Source organism: Aedes albopictus, chromosome 2 (genome assembly GCF_035046485.1).
Source record: "Aedes albopictus strain Foshan chromosome 2, AalbF5, whole genome shotgun sequence".
Classification (NCBI taxonomy): Eukaryota; Metazoa; Arthropoda; class Insecta; order Diptera; family Culicidae; genus Aedes; species Aedes albopictus.
Genome location: NC_085137.1, coordinates 317,080,458 through 317,103,308, shown reverse-complemented (window position 1 = coordinate 317,103,308; position 22,851 = coordinate 317,080,458). Strand labels below are relative to the sequence as shown.

At 37.6% G+C, this 22,851-nt stretch overlaps 1 protein-coding gene across 1 annotated transcript; it reads right to left on the bottom strand.

The window, feature by feature from the left end:
- Positions 1-3,836: 3,836 nt before the first annotated feature.
- Positions 3,837-5,283, bottom strand: LOC115257986 (alcohol dehydrogenase 1-like). Its single transcript, XM_029857967.2, has 5 exons — positions 4,887-5,283; positions 4,576-4,812; positions 4,340-4,513; positions 4,116-4,276; positions 3,837-4,045 (listed from the first exon to the last, which is right to left on the bottom strand). Exons 1-5 carry the CDS (start codon positions 4,977-4,979, stop codon positions 3,904-3,906), a joined length of 807 nt encoding a protein of 268 aa, XP_029713827.2. The 5' UTR covers positions 4,980-5,283; the 3' UTR covers positions 3,837-3,903.
- Between the last annotated feature and the right edge of the window lie 17,568 nt (positions 5,284-22,851).

Sequence of the window (22,851 nt, the reverse complement as noted above, 5' to 3'; positions counted from 1 at the left end):
CAGCCGTCGGAGTCGAGGGTGTGAATAGGATCACGCACACACAAAAACCCCACACTGGGGTTTTTTTTGTTGCAGCACTGACTGTTGCACGACACGATCGGGTGCAGAACGACCGAGCAACCGAGCGCACTTGTCACGCTGTCGGAGGAGGCGCAGCTAGGAACGTGACGAACAAAAGTGCAGCGGTGAAAACGTGACGAAACATTGATCAGTCGGGGACCGAATCGGATTCGGGTTTGAAGCAGCGTAGGAAGCAAGTTCGCGGTACAGCAGCAACCGCAAGGCCAGGCGACAAGCCAGTCATCTGGTGAACCAACGATTTGCCCAGCACGGCGCACCGGAGAGATTTGGCGTGAGGCTGCATCAGAGTGAACAACGCTGGCGAGAACACTCGTCGGAGGCAACCATCCGTTGACGGTGGAGGCCCCGTGGATCGACGCGACAAGGTGCGCCACTTGGCACGGTGATGTGCAGACTCGAGGGTTGCAGGACAGTGACACCGTCTAGAGGGGGTCCGTGAGTACGAAATAGACATTAGAATTAAGCGATGTGCATGCACAATGCCTGTGGATAGGAGTCAGCCCAATAGGGGTTCATGTTATGTAAGAAGGTGCCAATAAAAACGATGTAACGTATTTGGAATTCGGTTTTGTGCGCATTATCCATTCGAATTACCAGGACTAGCCGAGGCTTGCCCACTCCCTCGACAAAGTTCTCTACAAAGTACTTACAGGCTTATGTGCCTGAGGGTTGCGAGCGCGTACCGTACCGTGTCACACGACGCTCTCTGCGTCATTACTGGTTTTCGCACAATGCGTGATCGCATGCTTGCCACATGCGGGGAGGACACAAACCCGGACAACTTGGTCCAGAGGATGTGTAGGGATGAGTTTGGCTGGAACGCCGTTTCAACGACTATCACCCATATCGTCTGGGAGCTACAGAGGAGGTGGCGTGTGAACTCGGAGAATGGCTAGTCCAGATGCAGTACAAGAGGTGGTCCAGGGGTTCGGAGTCGGCTTCGTAGGTCATACCGGTGCCCTGCGGTCGAGATCGACCCTTACAGCGATTAAGTGGCCGCGGAGAGGAAGTCCCGGTATCGGTGCTGTCGTGGCGTCGGTCTACTGGGTTGGATCCGATCCCGCGGTTGGAAAGGGGTCCCCGGCAAGGGTCGGGGCAGATGGAGACCCTGCTGTCAGCAACCTTCTGGTGCAGCTGATAGGGCCTGAAGGGTAGTGATACCCTTGCCTTCAGCAGGTCAGATCGGGTTGCACGTGGGCATCAGTTCTTGATGTCTGCAAAGCAGTTGGGCGCAGGCGGGGTTGACCCTGCCCGCCTTCCGAGGACAAAGGGAGTGGCGAGGACCACTCGGGAAACTGGCTAAGTGCCAGCATGCTACCGCGATGGACACTCCAAAGCGAGTCATCGATGTTCGTTGCTGCAGGCTACGCAGCTAACCTTGAGGGTGCGATGTGCACTAGCCCCTCTCTGAAGCAATACCTTCTTGGTGGTTCCGGAGAGACGAAGGGTTTGGCGACCATAGGAATGTGTTTTAGTGGGTCGAGGATAGAGTAGTCCTGACTTTTACTTTTGTTGTAGATGACGGCCTAAACCCCACACTACCCTAACCTTCCTGTTAGGGTGTTTGTTGATCAGATTTTTCCCCTATGGTTTAGAAGAAAAAAAATGCATTAAAACCCACACATTGTTCACAGATTGAAATCTATGGAGTACAGAAATGATTGTGGAAGCCGTGTAAAGCATTTCATATTGATTTCTTGTTCAAAAATTCATTATATTAGAATTGTTGATGTTGAACCAGTTTGAAATTCGTAGAATTACCAGAGCATTGCATACTGTTAGGCGATTATCAGTATATGGAGTTTTCCAATTTACAAAATAGATTTTAATTTGCAAAAACACGTTTCGCTAAGAGATTTAGATTCTACTATGATTGATCCGGCCAAATTTAGATTCTACTATGATTGATCTACCAAATATAAACGGCCGTAAACATCATTTAGCACAATTAATGGCTCATTAGCTAATTTTCCAAACGTGTCTATTTTACCCACCCTAATGGTCCGTCTTACCCACACTGTTGAAAAACATACATTTAGAGATCACTTTTATCTCAAAAGTAATGGAAAATCAAATTTTATTGCAAAACCGACTTGCAGACTGTAAAGTACCTTAGTTGAAGTAAATAGTATGGCGATGAAACTTTCATTATCGCATTGTTTACACCACGAGTTCCCAACCGGTGGTCCGCGGCCCCCTGGGGGGCCGTGATGCCAGTCTAGGGGGGCCGCGATGTTACCGAAAAAAAATTGTTAAATTTTTATTCTTTTTTGTGCAAATTATACCAATTTTCAATTTTGTATACCGCCAGCCGCAATTTGAGAAATAAATTTTCAGTATAAAAAGCCTTCAGAAAAAAATTTTTCGGCTGCGCCGCTATTTTTCAGTTACGACTCAAATCCAGTGCATTTCGTCATATCTAAATTCAACCACCTACAGCTCATTTTAGAAGCTGAATCTGAGAATATGGTATATGAAAAACTTGTGCGGCTAGGCCAGTTCTGCTAAAAAGTCACGGAAAAACCACTACTTTCCTAATATTTAAGGTAAATGTCACGGACTACCTTCGAAAAATCCCAATGATATTCACGGTGAATATCATTTGGCATTTTTCAAAAGTAGCCCGTGACATTTACGTCAAATATTCGAAAAATATCGGGTTTTCCGTGACTTTCTTGCAGAACTGGTCTAGCCGCACAAGTTTTTCATATACCACTAGCTGTCCCCGGCAAACTTTGTCTTGCCTACTGCGTTTTTTTAACGTTTCAAGTTTCTAGCCAAGACTAGAGCCAAGTTCAAGTCCCCGTTCAAAATGCACGAAACCCAATTTTAAAAAACTTTTTCCATGTTTTTTTGCCTCTTAAACCTTCCTTGGAAGAAAACTAACAGAACAAAACTAAGACGGCCAAAATATATAGATATTCTCAGGTTCAGCTTCTAAAATGAGCTGTAGGTGGTTGAATTTAGATATGACGAAATGAAATTTTCAGCACTGCTCAAATCGAATATTCATGACATGATTTTTACGAAATGTGAGTGTCGAATAAAAAAAAGTATCATCGAAAATCCCTCCCACAGTAAATTTCCGGCTACGTCACAGTACCCAAAAAACTCAGTTTCGTTCATTTAATTCATATTTTTTTCTAAAAATTTTCATTGGGCCGCAGATGTTTTGACAATTCTTAAGGGGGTCGCCACCTTAAAAAGGTTGGGAACCCCTGGTTTACACTGTCAAAACAGAGTGTTTCCTAAACATGTCCGTCTTACCCCCACCCCCTACGCAAAACACTTAGTTTAAATGTCGAGGATTGTAATTATTCATTGTGATACAAATCTAGGGCTGAAAATCTCTATAATAAAGTAATAATAATAATAATTGTGATACAAAAAGAGATTGTTGAAAAAAAATCTTTTATGCAATTCAGTATCATAATTTCAATTTTATATCACTCATTTCAGTATTATAATGATCTATTTTTCCGGACCAGTACATTATGCAACTGAAATGAGTTGCATAATGAAAAATAGTTGCATAATGTTCATTATGCAACTCATTTGAGTTGCATTATGAACATTATGCAACTCAAATGAGTTGCATTATGAAAAAATCATTGCATAAAATTTTGTATGGAACTCGTTGCAAAACTCAATTTTTTCAGCACTCGTGCTGAAAAAATCAACTTTTTGAAACTCGTCACATAAATAACTATTACAGTAATGTAGAATTTAGTGTAGTAATTAATATATATATATATATGTATACTTTTTTCACGAGTTGTTCATACTTAATTGAATGATTTACATAATTTCACACAAAACAAATCAGCCGTCATGGGAGCTGTTCCACTCGTTCCAACTGAGTGGCAGTGTTGCACATTGAATCTTTCCGGCAGCACAGATCCATACGGATCCTGTTTCACCTTCGACAAGAGCTCGGATGACACACTCCCCGACAGTGCTTGGGCTGGAAAGATGATTTTTATTTTTCGATTGGAGTAATGTACTGACTTATGAAGCACTAACGATTCAATTACCTTTGCACTGGAATTTGTCTCATCATCTGCTTCCCCGGATCTTCCATCCACGGTAGAAGGAAAACGCTTCCCATATTATTCTGTCGAAAAAGGGCAGTTTCCGTTGCACCCGGGCAAATTGTGATGAACTTTACTCCCGTTTTTACAAGTACGGTATCGATCTGTAACGTAGGGCAATTTATGCAACATTCCACCAGAAATATAAGAAATTGTTGTGTTAATACCCCTAAACTTCTTGTGAATCCAACTATCGCATGTTTCGTGGAAGTGTATACAGAACAGTACGGGAACGGTTCCAGACCTGCGGTAGAGGCAAGGTTGACGATGTATCCTCCGAGACCTGCGTTCTCCAGAGACATTATGTCCAACGCTATAAGAGAACTGTTGATAACTCCGGTCTATAAAAAAAAAACAATTTTACAGTATTTTTTTATCATAATTGAAAATGTTCTGTTTTTACCAAATTAACCGCCACAACCAGCTCAGGATTTTGTTCGTTGATGATTCCAGCTGCATTCACGAAAATGTCAATGAAATGCAGCTTCTGAACGACATCAGAACGAAGTAGTTTTTCCATTTGATCTTTCTTGGCAATATCGCATTGTTTGTAAAAGATCACACCTTCCACGTTGCAGCTTTGGAGCTCAGCACGTTTTTCAGCATCGAAGTTTTGGACGATATCAAGCAGAAACAGTTTCTACCGGGTGATAAAGGGTTCTGATTATATCAACGGATATACCTGAATATGCATAAGGGATTTCCAAGTCTTACCGATATTCCATTACGGAGCAGATGTTTACCTATCTCGAACCCGATTCCACCTAAGCCACCAAGAACCACTGCAGATTTGTCTTTCAAAGACATTGTGTCGCTTTGATAGCGCGCTTCCAACTGGCGCGTATTGGAAACGAAGTAACTTGAATGATGTAGCAAAATGTGTATCAACTGATGCGTGCGATCTGCTTGTAATTAATACTTTAAGCACAGTTTGGTGACATATTGAGATCTTGTATGCTTAGTGCATGTTTAGCGGCAGAGCTACTCTGTAGGTTGTAGGGGGTTGATTGAGAAGGACAGCATTTTCATTACTCGACCCTCTAATACCCAACCCCGCCTTTATGGGGAGACTGAGGAGACTTAATCCCTGGGGAGACTTGTTCCCCCCATATTTTCCCGAAATCAAAACCAATTTTCTTCTAGCATATTTTTTCCAAAACTACATCTTGACAGACGACAATGTTTTGGTTACAATTGATTTTGATTGTGCATTGCATTATTTTTTAATGGCTGAAGGTTTGTTTTCAGTCCTTCAGAAATCTTTTAGGTGATTCCGAAAAAACTCAATAACTTTGTCAAAATTGAACTAAATCCTGTCAAAATTTCACAGCACATAGTGTAAATAAAATACTATCAAACGTATTTACTCAAGTAAGGTTGTTAGCATAGCATAGCATAGCCGACCGTACACATCTTGGAGTGGCTGTCGATAGAGGCGTTAAATGCGCCAGAAAATTTGCCTGGGACTTGACAAGCTTTTCAGAATAAGCTGTGCATTGTCAAACACTTGAAGGTTAGGTTTCATGGTATAATAAAAAAGGTAAACTGGCAACACTGTCACAATTTTTTTAATCCTTTTTATACTCGATATTGTTCAAATCAGCACAAAACGTGATTATATGGCATCGAACAATGTTTTTTTACGAAATTTATAAACTGCACTTGATTTTATATGATACTTTATATGAAAAAAATGGATATTTTTTCTTAAAAACACTATATCTCAGGAACGACGCAAATGACCTTGGAGAGTTAAGCTTTTTCGATCGAAAAACGTCTGATAAACACGATGGAATCAAAATTTTTAAAATCAAAATATACGTATTTTGAGAAAAATCGATTTTTAGTTTTAAAATTGAAAAATATGATATCTGGCAACACTGTATCAAAAAAATAATATTTTTTCTGGATTCCCTGAACGATTTCCTTTAAAAAAGCCGAAGGTCGAAAATGTGTAGGTGCAATCGTTTCAATGATAAAAATAAAAGAAAGAGAGGATAATTTTCATATCGGCCAAAACGAGAGGTGCTGCCACGGGCCGAGGGGTGATCCGATCGGCACCAAAATTTGGATTTTTTCTTTTTCCATCTAAACAAATGTTTCAGCCAAATTTTGTTCAAATCCGTGATGGTCGATTGCAAGCGGTCGGTCACTTGGCGTGGAATGACCCATATGAGCCATTTTACGAGACGTTTCGGATCAGCTGATCGCTCATTTCATGAATGAAAATTTGACAGGAGGTTACGCCCAAGCCCGTGAGTGTTAATATCAATATCAACACTGTTGTCGTTTCGTAAAATAGACTATTGCAGGTTGCTGGAGCTCACGCTAAAACTGCTCAGCACTAAAATGTGTAAGACATACTCATAAGTGCATAATTTCCAGACCACACAAAAATGAGTGACAGTTACACATTCTCAAAAAACAGCTCGTATACTCGTCTAGATGCGAAATGTTGATTTTTTTTTGTTTTCCAAGGTCACTAGTAAACCTATCTAGATTGGCGTACAAAATTTTTTGCGAATTTAACGATTTTGCGGACACTGGAGCTGATTTTGTAAATGTGCAAGGGTTACACATTTTTGGTGTAGTCTGGAAATTATGCACTTTAGTGCTAAGCGGCGTTAGCGTGCTGATCTAACCACAACCACCGCAATCAATAATTGTGATGCCTGTGGAGGATATCTCCGTGATTTGGGCCTGGTAACTACTACTCCCGCCTCCACCCAACAATATGTTTAATACCCTCCCAATTACCCACCTCCCATAAATACATATACACATGGCAAATGAATAAATAAATGTACTCGAGCATGCTGTATCTTAGAATAATGTTAACAGTATGTTCTCTCTCGATTAACGGCTACGCAGTCTTGGGATTTAAAAAACGAGTTGTTTTATTCACCCGACGTTTTGACACGGGAATAGACCATTGCCAAAAACCCGTTAAACTGAAAGTGATTCCGAAGTCATGTACCAAAAACGACACAAAAAGGGACAGTCAACTGTAACTGTCCCTTTTTGTGTCGTTTTTGGTTTTTGGACAAAACAATTGACAAAAAACGATAATAATTATTTTCCCCCTGAGGAAGACACTATCCCCGTGTCGAAACGTCGGGTGAATAAAACAACTCGTTTTTTAAATCCCAAGACTGCGTAGCCGTTAATCGAGAGAGTCAACCATACAGTCGTATTTCAATAGCGTTAACAGTATGTTTCAACCTTTCCTTATGGATGCCTTCAAGCAAGCTCTTGTATTCAGCATCTTTTCGCTGATATTTTGCAATATTGCTACGATTATTACATCATCTGAAGTAGCTCAAACATTAATTTGAGATGCTTCAGTTTGATGGATTACTTATGTCGAATTCGTTTATTCCCGACGGTGCACTGCACCGGTGTAGCAATTGACACCGGAAAAACGAACGGTTTCGGTGCAATTTGTTGACAGCTTATGATGGTATCAGTAAGAGCGTGTGAGAGCGTCAATGAAAACAATAAAGGATATCAAAAATGAACATAATCAATGTTTTCATGATTTCCGTGATGAATAAAATTATTTTTATTTATTTTTTACTTTCTATATACAATTTAACAATTTTAAAAGTTTTCAGTAATCCATTTGTACACGATAAACTTGTAATGATAAATGTTACTTGAAAATTGTTATGCAATGTTTTAACACTAATACATTATTTATCTTCTTCAAATTCTTGTAATATCATAATTTTTCAATTATAAGCAACTTATTAGAATTTAATAATTTCCGTTGCCCAATAAAAAAGGATGCTAACATACAATTGTAATCTACGTGCACAAATTTAACACAAAAATGTTAAAGGCAGTTCAATAGAAAACGTTAAGCTACAACGTAAAAAATTAAATAAATAAATGCTTTTTAAAACATAACGTTATTGAAACGCAACTTATATTAAAAACGCTTTAACCATCCTTTAGTGACATTTGTTTGACTTTCAATGTAATTCAAACATTCAATATTTGTTGTAAGAAAAAAATAGAATGTATGGTTTTTTAAACTGTTTTTACCTTCAAAATGATACTTCAGTAATATTTCAGTCCAATTTAAATTAATAGATTTGTATTCTATTCTGGGCTTATCAAAACTTTATTACGTAATTTTTCATATACCATAGATCACCATGCGACAGAAAATTCCAATGATTAAAATCATTAAAAGTAATCCACATATTTGCGATAATCAAAAAAAAAAGAGATGGGAAAAATATACGTTGAATCAACTCTTTAAAATTTCATGATACTGGTAAATTTTGAAAATTCCGCAGAAGTTAAAAGACGTGTAAATCATCTTGATAATCATCGATCAAGTTTAAATAATTTTTAAACGAACAGATTTGCTCTTTGGAAATTAATACTTCTCAAAATAAACGAATATCCAAGAAAACTGTTTACCTAATGCCGAAAAGAAAATCATCATTCCTACCAAAACAAAACTACGATACATGTTCAGCGATATACATGTATTGGTAAAACTAGCTTTGTACCTGCTACACCGCGCTCAAACTGGGTGTAGCATTTTCTTGCACCGGTGCCAATCGGATGTCAAAACAGAACAGTACCTGCGAATAAACGAACGGTTTCAGTGCAAGTTTGCTACACCCGGTGGCAAAGCGGTGCAGGCGGTGCAATTAAACGAATTCGACATTAGGTAGGTAGATACAAAAGGAACAATCTCACCAATTACGAAACAGCTACATGCTACATCATCTACGGTGGATGTCGAGACAATAGCACCATGAACCTTCTTCCTTGGTATGCCCGCAAACGGTTCGGCAGGAATTTTCACCCGAAAGCAACGACGTCCAGATCCAGTACGAATTCCGTGGTTTTACCTTCCTATTGCATCACGTTTGGAACAGCTCGCTTCTTCAATCGCCGGGATGAATTGTGTCGGGACCAATGCCCCGGCCAATGTTCAGTGCCAGGATTAGCCGTCGACGTTCACCCGCTAGACACACTCCATCACAGTCAACTTGAGCTATTCATTGCCCATCAGCTTTCCCTTGTTGAACCGCTTCACCTTCAGGACGTACACGGCACACGGATCTTCCCTTCTTCTCCTATTTCTACTTATCGTTAATTATTACTGAACGCGGAAATTGCAAATACATTCGAATTCACATATTTTTTTGATGGTGGAAAGATTGAAATCTGAACAGCAAAATTTGACACGTCCGCTTTCTACCATTTACTCAAGTAAGGTTATACCACAGTGACATGGGGAGACTTGATCCCTCGAGGATTACACACACATTATACACGTGAAAAATAAAATTCTATTTGGAGCCTCTATTTACTCGGAATTCTAGTATACTCAATGATAAGGGGCTGTCCATAAACCACGTGGTCATTTTTTTGGGACTTCTCAACCCCCCCGCGTGGTCCCCCCCCCCCCCCTCATGACCACGTGGTTTATGGACAGCCCCTAATCAGTCAGATAATGGTGTGTAATGTGTCAGATAATTATTATTTTATTACACACCATAAAAAGAGGGATCAAGTCTCCCAATTTTCAAAATACAGCATAACCTTAACAATTCAAGGAAATTTTATAATTTCAAATTCACCATATTCATCAAAAATACAAGAAAACTTGAAATGAAAATGAATAGGAAGATTCTGGAGTTATTTTCCCTTTAAATTAACCATGTGCTCAAAAGGGGATCAATGAAAAATACATCATAAGACATGCCTCCATAACAACACAGTTTTGAAAACTTTAACAATAATTTAAAGTCCTTCTGTTGTGTATAAACTTGCAATAGATATTTACCCTCCATTTTGTACGAAAAAGCGATAAAGTTTTGTGTTTTTTTTTTTTTGAAGTTACAGGCAAATTAAGAAAAAGGGATCAAGTCTCCCCAGTCTCCCCTATAGTTTGAGCATTTTTGTAATTTTTGTTTCGTGAAAAATCCATTTTTTTTATATTTTTGGCTGATATTTAGGACTGTTTTGTATATCTCAAAACGATTTTTGGTGTATTTTAAAGCGTATTTACATTTTTTTTAAATCATTGAAAAATTGATGTTTAAGTCACCTTCTAGAAGTCATTGTTTATTTTGTATTGAATCGCTACAATTAACATATTTTAAAATTTTCCCAAATCATTCTATCCAAGTTTTATAGTTTAAGGAAATCGAATACACTAAAATTATGTTCCTTTAAATTACACGGAAAATAAAATTTTCTATGAAAAACAAAATTAAAATATTTCAACAATAACAGGGCTGTTACACGTGGCGCGGATTTTGCGTTTTTCGCGGTTTTTGCGTTTCGTGCGGTTTTGCTCATTTCGGCGCGGATTTTGCGGAAATCGTTTTCCAATGCACTTACATTAAATATTTAGACATGAGGCTCAACACAATCAGTAAAAAATAATGAACGTTTTCAAATTAGAGTTACGGGGCTGGGCTTTATTGGTGATACTGAAAGCTGTTTTTTTTATGGAATTTGTAAAAAGACGCCTACCGGAAATTTTGGAGAAACATTTGGTTGAATTTTGTAATCACATTTAGGCCGCTGCAAATATTTAATTTGTTTTATGTCAACCCCCCCCCCCCTTCAAAAATCCAAAAATATTGAAGGGGCAAAAAAACCATGGCGTCCATTGACTTCATTTTCAATAGTAAAAATGTTTACAAGCAACTGTTTTTCAATAGTTGAAAAATATTTTTTCAATAGTTGGTAAAAATTTTAATTTTTCAATAGTTTTTTTGTTTGTTTCTTATTTATTTTTGTCCCCCCCATCGTACCCGATGAGAGGTCTCGGACATAAAAGAAAAATAATATTTGCATCGGCCTTAATAGATTTTCGTTAAGATAATCATTGGTTTTGTAGACTGCATATGTCGTGAGAAATCAATCTGATTGATTTTCTGAGACAGTATGCCGTGGAAAATCAGAAATTCCCAGGGTTCGTAATTTTCGTTTCAGCGATACGAAATATGGCTATTCTCACGACGGCGGTAGAGCTTATTTTCACTACTTTGCTTGAGGAACACTTTTCCCCTCCAGCACTTCTTGCGAGAGTACCGATTCATGATAACTGAAAATCGCTTCAACCTGCAGATAATTTCTTTTCGTTCTGTTAAATTTTCTCTCATCCAATTTTCACGAAAATCTTTTCAAAGCAGTTTAACAAAAATTGTGCCCGCGACGGGATTCGAACCTGGAACATTACTAAAAACATACGCGACACGCGCACTCTATCCACACCACCACGCCAACCACACAGAGGGTGTAGAAAATATAATGCATAAAACCAATCATCGTCGGCATCATACGAGCCAAGGAAAGACAACATAATCGGCCGACAAAGGGCAAACGAAATTCTCGCACCTTTGGGAGTGAGTGAAAAAATGTTTTCGCTCTGCTCTTTATGCGGGAGAATTCGCAAGCCAGATTTTCGCTGAAAATTGGCGTGAGGGAGAATTCTATTTTCGTGAGAATGAGCGAAAATTCCGACCGCTGGAAATTCCTGAAAAAGATACAGATAAGACGTCCTGAAGATTTTTATGATTACACTAGCAGTCCCGGCAAACGTCGTCCTGCCTGCCTACTCTGTTTTTTGACATCCGGTTCCATGAAAAAATGCCCCTTAAAATGGATTTCCAGATTTTCCTGTTTTTCTAAGTATTTTTTCGTACGAACACGGAATGCAACAGTGAAAAAATCATGTCGATCTGTTGACCCGTTCCCGAGCCTATTTGTGACATACAAACACCATTCCATTTTTATTTATATAGATTATTAGAAAATTCCATGGAAAAAGCTTTGGAAAAACTAACGATTTTTTTAACATGCACGACTTTTTCATTCATTATGGATGAGTTTAACGGAATTCAAAAAACTCCTGAATCAATTATTAGTGGAATTTATGTCGAATCGATTTTTTTGCTGAAATTCTGATAGAATTATTCTAAAAATACGTAAGCTACAGTTATAAAATTTCTTTTTGATATCCAGTTGGAGCGCTCGTTGTAAGGGAAGCTACGGGAACAGTTATTAAAGTGTTTCTCGGTAGAATTTTTGGAGGATATTTTTTCAGAATACTTGAAAAAATCGTTGAAGCTTTCGGAATCCCAAGTTTAAGGACATTCTTGCTAAAATCTTCACTGAATTTCCAAGAGTATGGTGTGGCCAGATGCTATAATTATAAATTTCTGTTGGATTAATACATTTTTACATATATTTTGCGCAATATTCAGAACATTTGCCAGACATTTTTTTATGAAGTGCTTTCTTTTAATAAATATCTCCCTTAGAAGTAAAATTTATTGGTGATTTAATCAATGAATTCCACTAGTATAACTCTATTTGTATCTTCATAAAATTAGTTTCTGTACAAAGTAATCCATGAAATTCTCAAAAAGCTTCTGAAAATTTTCTTTTAATTCTCTCGAACGATTTTTTGGTATTTACATATTTTATTTCAGGTTTTCAATCATAACGTTGGTTATATTTTTTTTTTTCAAAAGATTCGCCAAGATTGCTCCTTTTTCGTAATTCAAGGATCAGGAAGCAGGAAAATCTATTCTCATAAAATACCAGACACAATGATTGAACAACAATCAAAAACTTATCGATTCAAAACTTTTTATTCCAATTTTAAAAATGCCTGTTTGCAACATTTTTCAATTCTTGTTTGATGTGTAAGTTGTCATCTAAAGTCATAGATTAATAAAAGTTAAAAATAAATTTGTCATTAGAAATGCTCTTCATCTGGAGTGAAACAAAAGTCTGACTTTTTATGAGCTTCAGTCATCAAAACCATATTTTTTCTACTGGCGCGGATTTGATGACCTCGGCGCGGATTTCAAATGGCTTGGCGCGGATTTTGCGGTTTCCAAATCGACATTTTTGTAACAGCCTTGCAATAATCATAAAATCTCAAAATGTTTTCATTTAAAAAAATCCGTACCTCAAATAGGCTTCCAGGAAAAAATCAGCTTCCAAAACTTGTTTAAATCGATTTTAGATGTCGAAAAATGTTATTTAGATCAAAATCAAAAATTTAAGTATTAGAGGGTTAATTTATGTACCGCAGGGATAAGGACGGGAGCCTCCTGACGGACAAACGTGAGGTGATCGAAAGGTGGAAGCTGCACTTCGACGAGCACCTGAATGGCGAAGAGAATGTAGGTACGGAGGAAGACCAAGGCAGCGGAGGAAATGACTATGTTGGTGCAGCGGAGGACGGGAACGAACCAACTCCCACGCTGAGGGAAGTTAAGGATGCCATCTACCAGCTCAAAAACAACAAAGCGGCTGGTAAGGACGGTATCGCAGCAGAACTCATCAAGATGGGCCCGGAAAAGTTGGCCATCTGTCTGCACCAGTTAGTAGTCAAGATCTGGGAAACCGAACAGCTACCGGAGGAGTGGAAGGAAGGGATAATCTGTCCCATCCACAAGAAAGGCGACAAGTTAATGTGTGAGAACTTTCGAGCGATCACCATTTTGAATGCCGCCTACAAAGTGCTATCCCAGATAATCTTCCCGTCATCTGTCACCTCAAGTAAATGAGTTCGTGGGAAGTTACCAAGCCAGTTTCATCGACGGCCGGTCGACAACGGATCAGATCTTCACCGTACGGCAAATCCTCCAGAAATGCCATGAATACCAGGTCCCAAAGCACCACATGTCCATCGACTTCAAAGCGGCATACGACAGTATCGACCGCACAGAGCTATGGAAAATCATGGACGAGAACAGCTTACCAGACTGATAAGAGCAACGATGGACGGTGTGCAGAACAGCGTAAGGATTTCGGGTGAACTATCCAGTTCATTCGAATCTCGACGGGGACTACGACAAGGTGATGGACTTTCCTGCCTACTATTCAACATCGCCCTGGAAGGTGTTATGCGACGAGCCGGGCTCAACAGCCAGGGTACGATCTTCACGAAATCCGGCCAATTTGTCTGTTTTGCGGATGGCATGGATATTATTGCTAGAACATTTGGAACGGTGGCAGAACTGTATACCCGCCTGAAACGCGAAGCAGCAAAGGTCGGACTGGTGGTGAATGCCTCAAAAACAAAGTACATGCTGGTAGGCGGAACCGAACACGACCGGATCCGTCTGGGTAGTAATGTTACCATAGACGGGGATACTTTCGAGGTGGTGGAGGAATTCGTCTACCTCGGATCCTTACTGACGGCTGACAACAACGTGAGTCGTGAAATTCGGAGGCGCATCATCAGCGGAAGTCGGGCCTACTACGGGCTCCAGAAGAAACTGCGGTCGAAAAAGATTCACCCACGCACCAAATGCACCATGTACAAAACGCTAATAAGACCGGTGATCCTCTACGGGCACGAGACATGGACCATGCTCGAGGAGGACCTACAAGCACTCGGAGTTTTCGAGCGACGCGTGCTAAGAACGATCTTCGGCGGTGTGCAGGAGAACGGTGTGTGGCGGCGAAGGATGAACCACGAGCTCGCTGCACTTTACGGCGAACACAGTATCCAGAAGGTGGCCAAAGCCGGAAGGATACGGTGGGCAGGGCATGTTGCAAGAATGCTGGACAACAACCCTGCAAAGCTGGTGTTTGCAACGGATCCGGTTGGCACAAGAAGGCGTGGAGCGCAGAGAGCACGATGGGCGGACCAGGTGGAGCGTGACTTGGCGAGCATTGGGCGCGACCGAGGATGGAGAGCGGCAGCCACAAACCGAGTATTGTGGCGTACTATTGTTGATTATGTCTTGTCTTAATGATGTTGAACAAATAAATGTATGTATGCTTATACTGTCTAGGCGTGTACTTAGCTGAATGAATTCCAAAATTTGTAGCAAATTCCAAGAAAATGTCTTTGTAATGCTTCGGCACATTTCTGACAAGATGTGTAATATTTTTTTTGCAATTTGTCATCGTAATAGGCTGTTTTACCTCACGCAAATCTGACAAGAAAAGGCCTACTTTCCCACACCAAATTATCAGTGCTGTAATGGTTCATTACAGCACTGATTTGCGTTGCGTAATGAACCATTACAGCACTGTTTTTAGTTTCGATCAACTTTTTGATGCTTTCTGGACGCAGGTTTGAAAAATTGTGACAACTGCACAGTATAACCTGTTATGATCAGACTTTCTTAAACATGGCTATGAACATCAGTGTGCAGTTTGATGTAAAAGTTTTGTTAAAAACTATCCTCAAGTGGTAATTTATGAAATTGCAAAAAAACGTTGTACGCATCTCGGTGTAGAACTCGATTTTTACAGCACTCGTCGTACTTATCCAACTCGGCAAGCCTCGTTGGATAAGTGTACAACTCGTGCTGTAAAAATCTTCATTCTGCACCTTGTTGCGTAAACTACTATTTCCAGTGCTGTCATGGTAAAATTAGAGTAAATTAGTCAAGGCTCCCCAATTTCAGCGTCCCTTAACTGGTACTTTCCCATGGATGAACAACTTAACGAACTGCTGGAACAACTACTGAAAGAATCCATGGAAAAACTTTTGAAGAAATTTCTGCTGAAATTTCTGAAGTAATTCTAGGAATATTGAAAAAGTATCTAAAGATATTTCCAATAGTATCGCTGAAGAAGTTTCAGAAGGAATTAAAAAATGGACAAAATTCTAAATAAATCCCTAAAATAATTTTTGAAAAAGAAACAGGATTTTTTTTTTTTTTGGAATCCATTGATGGATTTCCTGAAGAAATTCTAGAAGGAAAACCTGAAGAAAGACCTGGAAACCCCTAGTGGAATACCTAACAGAACCTCTTGAGATGTGTTCCTTGAGATAAAATCCTGGAGTAATCCCTAACATTAATGTCTTGAAGGAATATCTGAAAGAATTTGAAGAAATCTTGGAAATTTCCTTAATAACACTAGTTTACAGCATTTTTGAACTCGGTAAGCTGATGATCGTTTTTGGTGTAGAATCATGCCCTGAGTTCGAAAACGCGAAGGAAAAAAATTACAGTAGAGCGGAATTTTTTTTCGACTTTCCATACAAGGTTGATGATTTGAAACCGATTTTTGTTCTATTTTTAAGCAAAGTCAATCACTTCACACATCTCGTTCTCCGATAAAGTCCTTCCTTTTTTGTTCCATTTCAGATAAGGACATTTTGCCCCATCAATGTTTTTAGTATAAGTTAGCAAATAATTCTTAAAGGGGTCTTAAACCCTAAATCCCTCCTTCACAATTTTATTTTATTTTTATTTATCCCTAACCTCGAAACAGCCGCGAGTACTTCGGCTCCCCAAACTAACAAAGCATTAAGGCAGTAAATATTGTAAAATGTAAAATATATTGTAAAAAAAAACAACAAATGATTTCGGCTCAGTTATGCCCATGAGGCGCCCGAGCCTTCCAAATAAACGAATAAGTAAAAAACAATCTCGTTCTCCATATTCAATGCTCCGATTTAGCTTTTTTTTACTGTATCTCGCTCACATATGATAAGTCAAATAAACGTTGAGAAGGAATTTTTAAATTGTTTTTTTTTTCTTATTGAAAAAAATACATTTCTTCACATATTTTTGGAAATTTTGCTAAAATTTAAGGAGAACGTCCCCAAAACTAGCCAATATCTTGAATTTCATCAATCTGACGCAAAACATGCATTCAGATGATCGAATGGTATTATATTCAGCTTTAAATTTATGGAAAAAGATTTAAAATTGGTTAAGCAAAACGCAAGATATTTGAATTTTATTAAATTCCATATTTTAAAAAGTTGTAAAACTCGATATTGAACAAAAACTCAAAAACTGTTCTACTTTAAATTTTTTGAAGTACGGTTTCGAAATCAGCGCTAAATTATGCTTCAAAAATTTTGGTCGTTGACAGAAGTTCACGACTTTCGTTTTATTTTGTAAACTAGTGTAATCTTTTGTTTCATTGTATCCGTGAATCATTTTCTAAAAAAACTCATGGAGAATTTTTGAGAAAGTTAATGGAAGGTTTTCTAGATGAATGCTTTGAAAAATTAATGAAGAAATCTCTATAAAAAAAAATCACAAGAAATTCGTAGTTGAATTTCTGGAACAATCTAGATTTTTTGAAAGGAATTCTAGAAGGTTTTTTTTTCAATTTAATCCATGCATCCTTTTTGGAAGCCATCCATGCAAGTTTCTTAAGGAGTTCTTAGAGAAATTTCTGGAAAACATTCTAAAATCTTAAAAAAATCTCTGGATGATTTTGTGAAAAAAATCTTGTTGTGAAGGATAGAGCTGAACAGGTCAGCTGGTCAGATATACTGAAGAAAAAGGAACGAAGTAGGCAATACATCTAGATCCACTCACATGCTAACACGTGAAAATCAATATCATCATCAACATTATTGTCGTTATGTAAAATGGCTAATTGTGATGTTTTTGGCTAACCAAATCAATCTTTCGCCGAAGCTTATGAAGTGAAGAAGCAGAAGAACACTTATGAAAGAACTATTAAGACGAAACTGTCTTGAACCCCACAACAAATCTGACTGATCTTCCTTAGGACTTTTTCATGAACTCGTGAAAGATTTTTTCAATGAATCCTACATTTCAGCAAGGGTCCATGAAAAAATTATTGAATAATCTGTGGAAGTATTTTCAAAGCAATCCTTGCAGAAATTCATAAAGCAATCTGTGGACGAAAATCTGGAGATATTTCTGAAGAAATTATTGGTCAAATTTATAATAATAGCCAAGGGAAATTTTCTGAAAAAATCCCTCGAAAAATTTGTGAAAGAACCCCTAGGAATTCCTGCAGAAAATTCCAGAATGGATCTTACAAATAAAAAAAGTCCCTGGAGGAATTCCTAAAGAAATCTTAGGGTGATTTTTTCGCAGAATGTTTATAAAGCAAACCCCGGAGAAGGTTTTGGAATAAATTGGAACAAATTTCCAAAGGAGTTTTCAGAAAAATAATCTAGAAAAGTTCCGGAAAAATAGGGTAAATCGCCACTGAAGGAGTGTCTAAAGAAATCCCTGGAGGAATTTCTGCAGAAGGTCTGTTGCTGTGGGAATTTCTGGTATAATCTATGGAATAATTGGAATAAGTAACCTCGGCACAAATTTTTGAAGAAACTTTTGAAACATTTTCTGAAAAAACTCTGGAATAGTTTCTAAAGTAATCGCTGGAATCTCTGGAAAAAAATCTGTATAAATGTCTAAAGAATGTTTTGAAATAATGTCTTGACGATTTTTTTTATATAATCCCTGGAGGAATTTCTGCTCTTTTTTTCTGAAATCCTAGAGCAAATTTTTGGCAAAATACTCGGACAAATTTCCGAATGATTTTTTTTAGGATTTTTAAGAGGAATTTCTGAAGACATTATTGGTAGATTTCCTAAAGGAATGTCCAATAGATTCTCCAGACAAAAGCCTTGAATGCCTGAGTCTCCAGTTAGTCTAGTGGTGAAGGCTATGGATAGCCAATCCGGAGACGGCAAGTTCGATTCCCGTTCCGGTCGGGAAAATTTTCTCGACTCATTGGGCTTAGTGTATCATTGTAGTTGCCATAAAATGATATGATATGAAGCCACCACCAGTGCAAGACTTGCCATGTCGTACAGCAAGATCAAGATGCTGAGTAATACAATACTTTTCATCCGTTGAATTTAGAAAGTGAACTCCTGTCTTAAGTAACCACTAGATCTGTATACAATCCACTGTAAGCAGTGAATCGCCATTAAATATAAGATCCATCTTACTCCTCAGCAACTTGCAATGCTCATTAAAATTTCCGTCTGGTGGCTTGTGACAAATTTGTTGATCTATACGGTGCGTCAAACTTATAACAGACTGCTAGAAGACTTCATCAACTATGGTAAAGATCCTCGAATTTTAACCATAGCAGTGAATACCTTTGTAAATTGAGCCTGGTTTCCACGACTCCCGCCTCATTCAACTTGTTATTAGTTTGATACCCTCCCTTTTTAACCCCCTTATGATTTTAATAATGTTCCAAAGTAGATCAATATTTTTTGTCAATCTGACTCAACTTACCCGCTTTTTGAGATATACGATTAAAAGCACCAATGTTGTCCGTATCCTTACCTTTATTTAACCTGTGAATTACACTTAAAACTATCCTGCCTAAATGCCACCCTTTAATTTTGACTCTATTTGATTGCTTTAGTTATTCTTAAATTCTTTTACATAATGAATTATGTGACCAACAACTAAAATTGATTGATCTAATGGTGGGTGCAATTAGTCCTGGACGTATTGTTCTTTTTAAAGGTGATCAACAACTTTAAGACTTATTTATTCGTTTTTGTTTGTTAATTTTGTCGTGTTATCATTTATCAAACTTCCTCTTCCAATTCTTACCATTTTTTTAAATGCAAACGATCAACTAGCAATTGAGTAAACAATACATTAATTAATACTTTAATAAATATATAAATAGATCTTCTTCTTCTTCTTCTTGGCGTAACGTCCTCATTGGGACAAATCCTGCTTCTCAGCTTAGTGTTCTATGAGCACTTCCACAGTTATTAACTGAGAGCTTTCTCTGCCAATGACCATTTTGCATGCGTATATCGTGTGGCAGGCACGAAGATACTCTATGCCCAAGGAAGTCAAGGAAATTTCCTTTACGAAAAGATCCTGGACCGACCGGGAATCGAACCCGTCACCCTCAGCATGGTCATGCTGAATACCCGTGCGTTTACCGCCTCGGCTATATGGGCCCAATAAATAGATATAAACATTAATAAACAAATAAATAAGTAAATAAATATATCTATATAAATAAAAATGGAATGGTGTTTGTATGTCACGAATAGGCTCGGAAACGGGTCAACAGATCGACATAATTCTTTCACTGTTGCATTCCGCCAGAGCTCCGACGTGTTCGTTCGGAAAAATAATTTAAAAAAAGTGACCGGGAAGTTTTTTTGGGAAAATTTGAAATTCCATTTTTAGGGGCATTTCTTCATGGAACTTCTTCTTCTTCTTCTTGCTTCTAGGTGCTCTTTGTATTAACAAAGAGCGAAAAATGGCGCAGCGAACTAGCGCTATAGACGAATTTCGCACCAACTCGTCTTCGGGGTTGGCAGCACCCCCTCAGAATGTTATTTTGTAGGTTTCAAGACTTTACCTTTTCAAGCAACTTTGCGTATTTTGTTTTTTCAAAATTAACCTAGACTAACATTTAAAAAGAATCAAAGTTCTTTAACCGTTTTTTTTTTCACAAAAAATAACTCGAATATGATAAGATGTACAAAAAAGTGATGTATGGGTGACATTTAGAGAATTGTTCAAGCTTTCATGAAAAAATATTTTAAAAATTCTAAATACATTTTTACACGCTAAAAAATATATTTTTAAAATTAAAAGTCAATTTACAGAAAATGCCCACTTTTTTATGTTTTGAAATTTTTTTCCAAGAAAGTCAATATTGTTGCCTAACTTTCCTCCATAGATGGGCACTTTTAAGGAAAAAAAGTTTTTCTAACAAAAACTTTTTCATGTTAGTTTTTTTAGCGTGTAGTCGTTTTTTTTCACAAAAAATGATAAGTTGTACAAAAAAGTGATGTAAGGGGGACTTTTAGGGAATTGTCCAAGCTTTCAAGAAAACATATTTAAAAATATAAAAAAATGTTTTACACGCTAAAAAATATCTTTTCAAAATTAAAAGTCAATTTACAGAAAAAGCCCACTTTTTTATGTTTTGAATTTTTTTTCCCAAGAAAGACAATATAGTTGCCTAACTTTCCTCCATACATCACAAGATGGGCACTTTTAAGGAAAAAAAATTTCCTAAAAAAAACTTTTTCATTTTTTTTTTGCGTGTTGTGCATTAACTCGTACAGTAATGTATCCAGAATCCTAATGACAATCCATTAAAACTTAATGGGCTCAACTACTTTTTTAATATCTTAACGTGCTTGACATTGAAAACGTGCTTGATATTGGAAAGGGCTCAAGACAAATTTGCTTTTAGGGTTTTATATCAATGAAAACGCTTGTGTATTGATGAAATATGTACATATGTATATGTGTATTCAATTATTTTCTTTTCTACAATATATACATCCTTCTTTTATACATTCTATTGTAACGTTTTTTGAATATTAGATCTTTAGTCTATCTGAAACAAAGTAAACTTTTTTGGATTATCTTTTGAATTCGAAAACTTCTTCGCTTCAATTTGATTTTCAGAAATTGTCACAAATGAATGAAATTTTTGTGTACCAGGTATTGTTTTTACGTGACTGTATGTGTATAGTTCTTCAAGTTCATCCGTCATTTTTGCATATTGTTAATTTGAAATAAAGCTAAAATTCAATTTTGTTATACACGCAGAAAAATAAATTGTAAACATAATTAAATTCTAGTTCAAATCAACCGATTTTTCAGTTTACTATAGCGACAAACTGATTTCTAGTTTAAACTGAACTGTTGCAACTGTTTGATAATACAAATGTTTTCATTTGACGAAATTTTTGACAGTTTGTCAGAACAAACAGAGATTTGGTAGTTTCAACATAAAATAACATATTGTTTTAAACGACTGCACTTTTGTGACTAACAAAGCCGGAATGTGATTGTGTTGGTGACGGCAGCTCCTGCGGCAGCTCGGAAATCTATTTTTAGACCGTCGGTGAGCGGATGGGGAGGAGAACGACTAAAAAAAGACAAAAAAGGCGAAGCCGATCAATTTTTTGTGGATGCTGTCGAGAGTACCTGCGCGTTATCCATCACGACCAAAGCTGCACTTGGAAGTTGGCGTGATGGATTTGCTGCACCTTCTTCGTTGTGGCGATGTTGGGGTAAGCATTTTATAGGTGTGTGAGTGCTTTCGGACCAAGTTTCGGACCATGTTTATGGTTTTTATTTTGTTGAAACAAATGAAATTTTTGACATTATATGAAATGATGGTAATCGGTTGTTTTTATCGATAAACCCTAAATGAAAACAATTAAATATAACTTTGGAATAAGTAAATTCTCAGTTTGAAAATCAACCATGCGTTTTATTGTTTTAAACAAGCGCTATTTTTCTGCGTGTATGTGTATCTGGCTGTTTAACTGCCCAGTCATACAGTTCTCGAGGAGTTGTGATTGTGTTTCCATAATCTCGAGCAAGACTTGCTCGTTTTGCCATTCGCTTGAGAGTACCTCCAACAGCGTCACATGGACCTTTGCCATGTGAAGTTGCGAAGAAGTGCCATTCTGCTTCCAATCCATACTTGGACCGAAAACTGCACAAACTGGCAAATTTTTTTTTGTTCTTATAATGAGCTGCTGCTCCATCTGACATGAAAGTAATTTTTAAGAAATCAATCGATTGTTTAATGAAATCCAGCAGTTTTGATATAAATAACTGCTGTTGTATCGTGTGTAAGTACTTCAGATATTATTATAAAGCTCAAGTTTTCCAACTTATTTTCTTTTCTGTAGTACACTTCAAAGGGGTCAATGGTAGCTTGAGAATTATTCCAATGGTAACCTTGAGCTGAATTTTGAATGATAAATGAATAATTTTCTGAAAAGTCACAAATTGTTAATACTTCACCCTGTTTAAGAGATTCTTTTTTATCCCGCAAAAATGAGGATTGTTCTTTATAAATGAAATCATGAGTTATAAGCTTATCAACTTTTTCTACAAAATACGGAACAAACTCGTTTATAATCTTAGTAATAGTTTCCAAATTGCATCGATCAGTGGTTAGCCATTTTTTGAAATAA

Coding starts and splice junctions, on each gene's coding strand:
- LOC115257986 (XM_029857967.2), bottom strand. CDS start 4,979: ATGTCTTTGAAAGACAAATCTGCAGTGGTTCTTGGTGGCTTAGGTGGA. Junction 4,514..4,575: donor TGGTTGTGGCGGTTAATTTG/GTAAAAACAGAA, acceptor TTTTTTTTATAG/ACCGGAGTTATCAACAGTTC. Junction 4,277..4,339: donor GATTCACAAGAAGTTTAGGG/GTATTAACACAA, acceptor CCTACGTTACAG/ATCGATACCGTACTTGTAAA.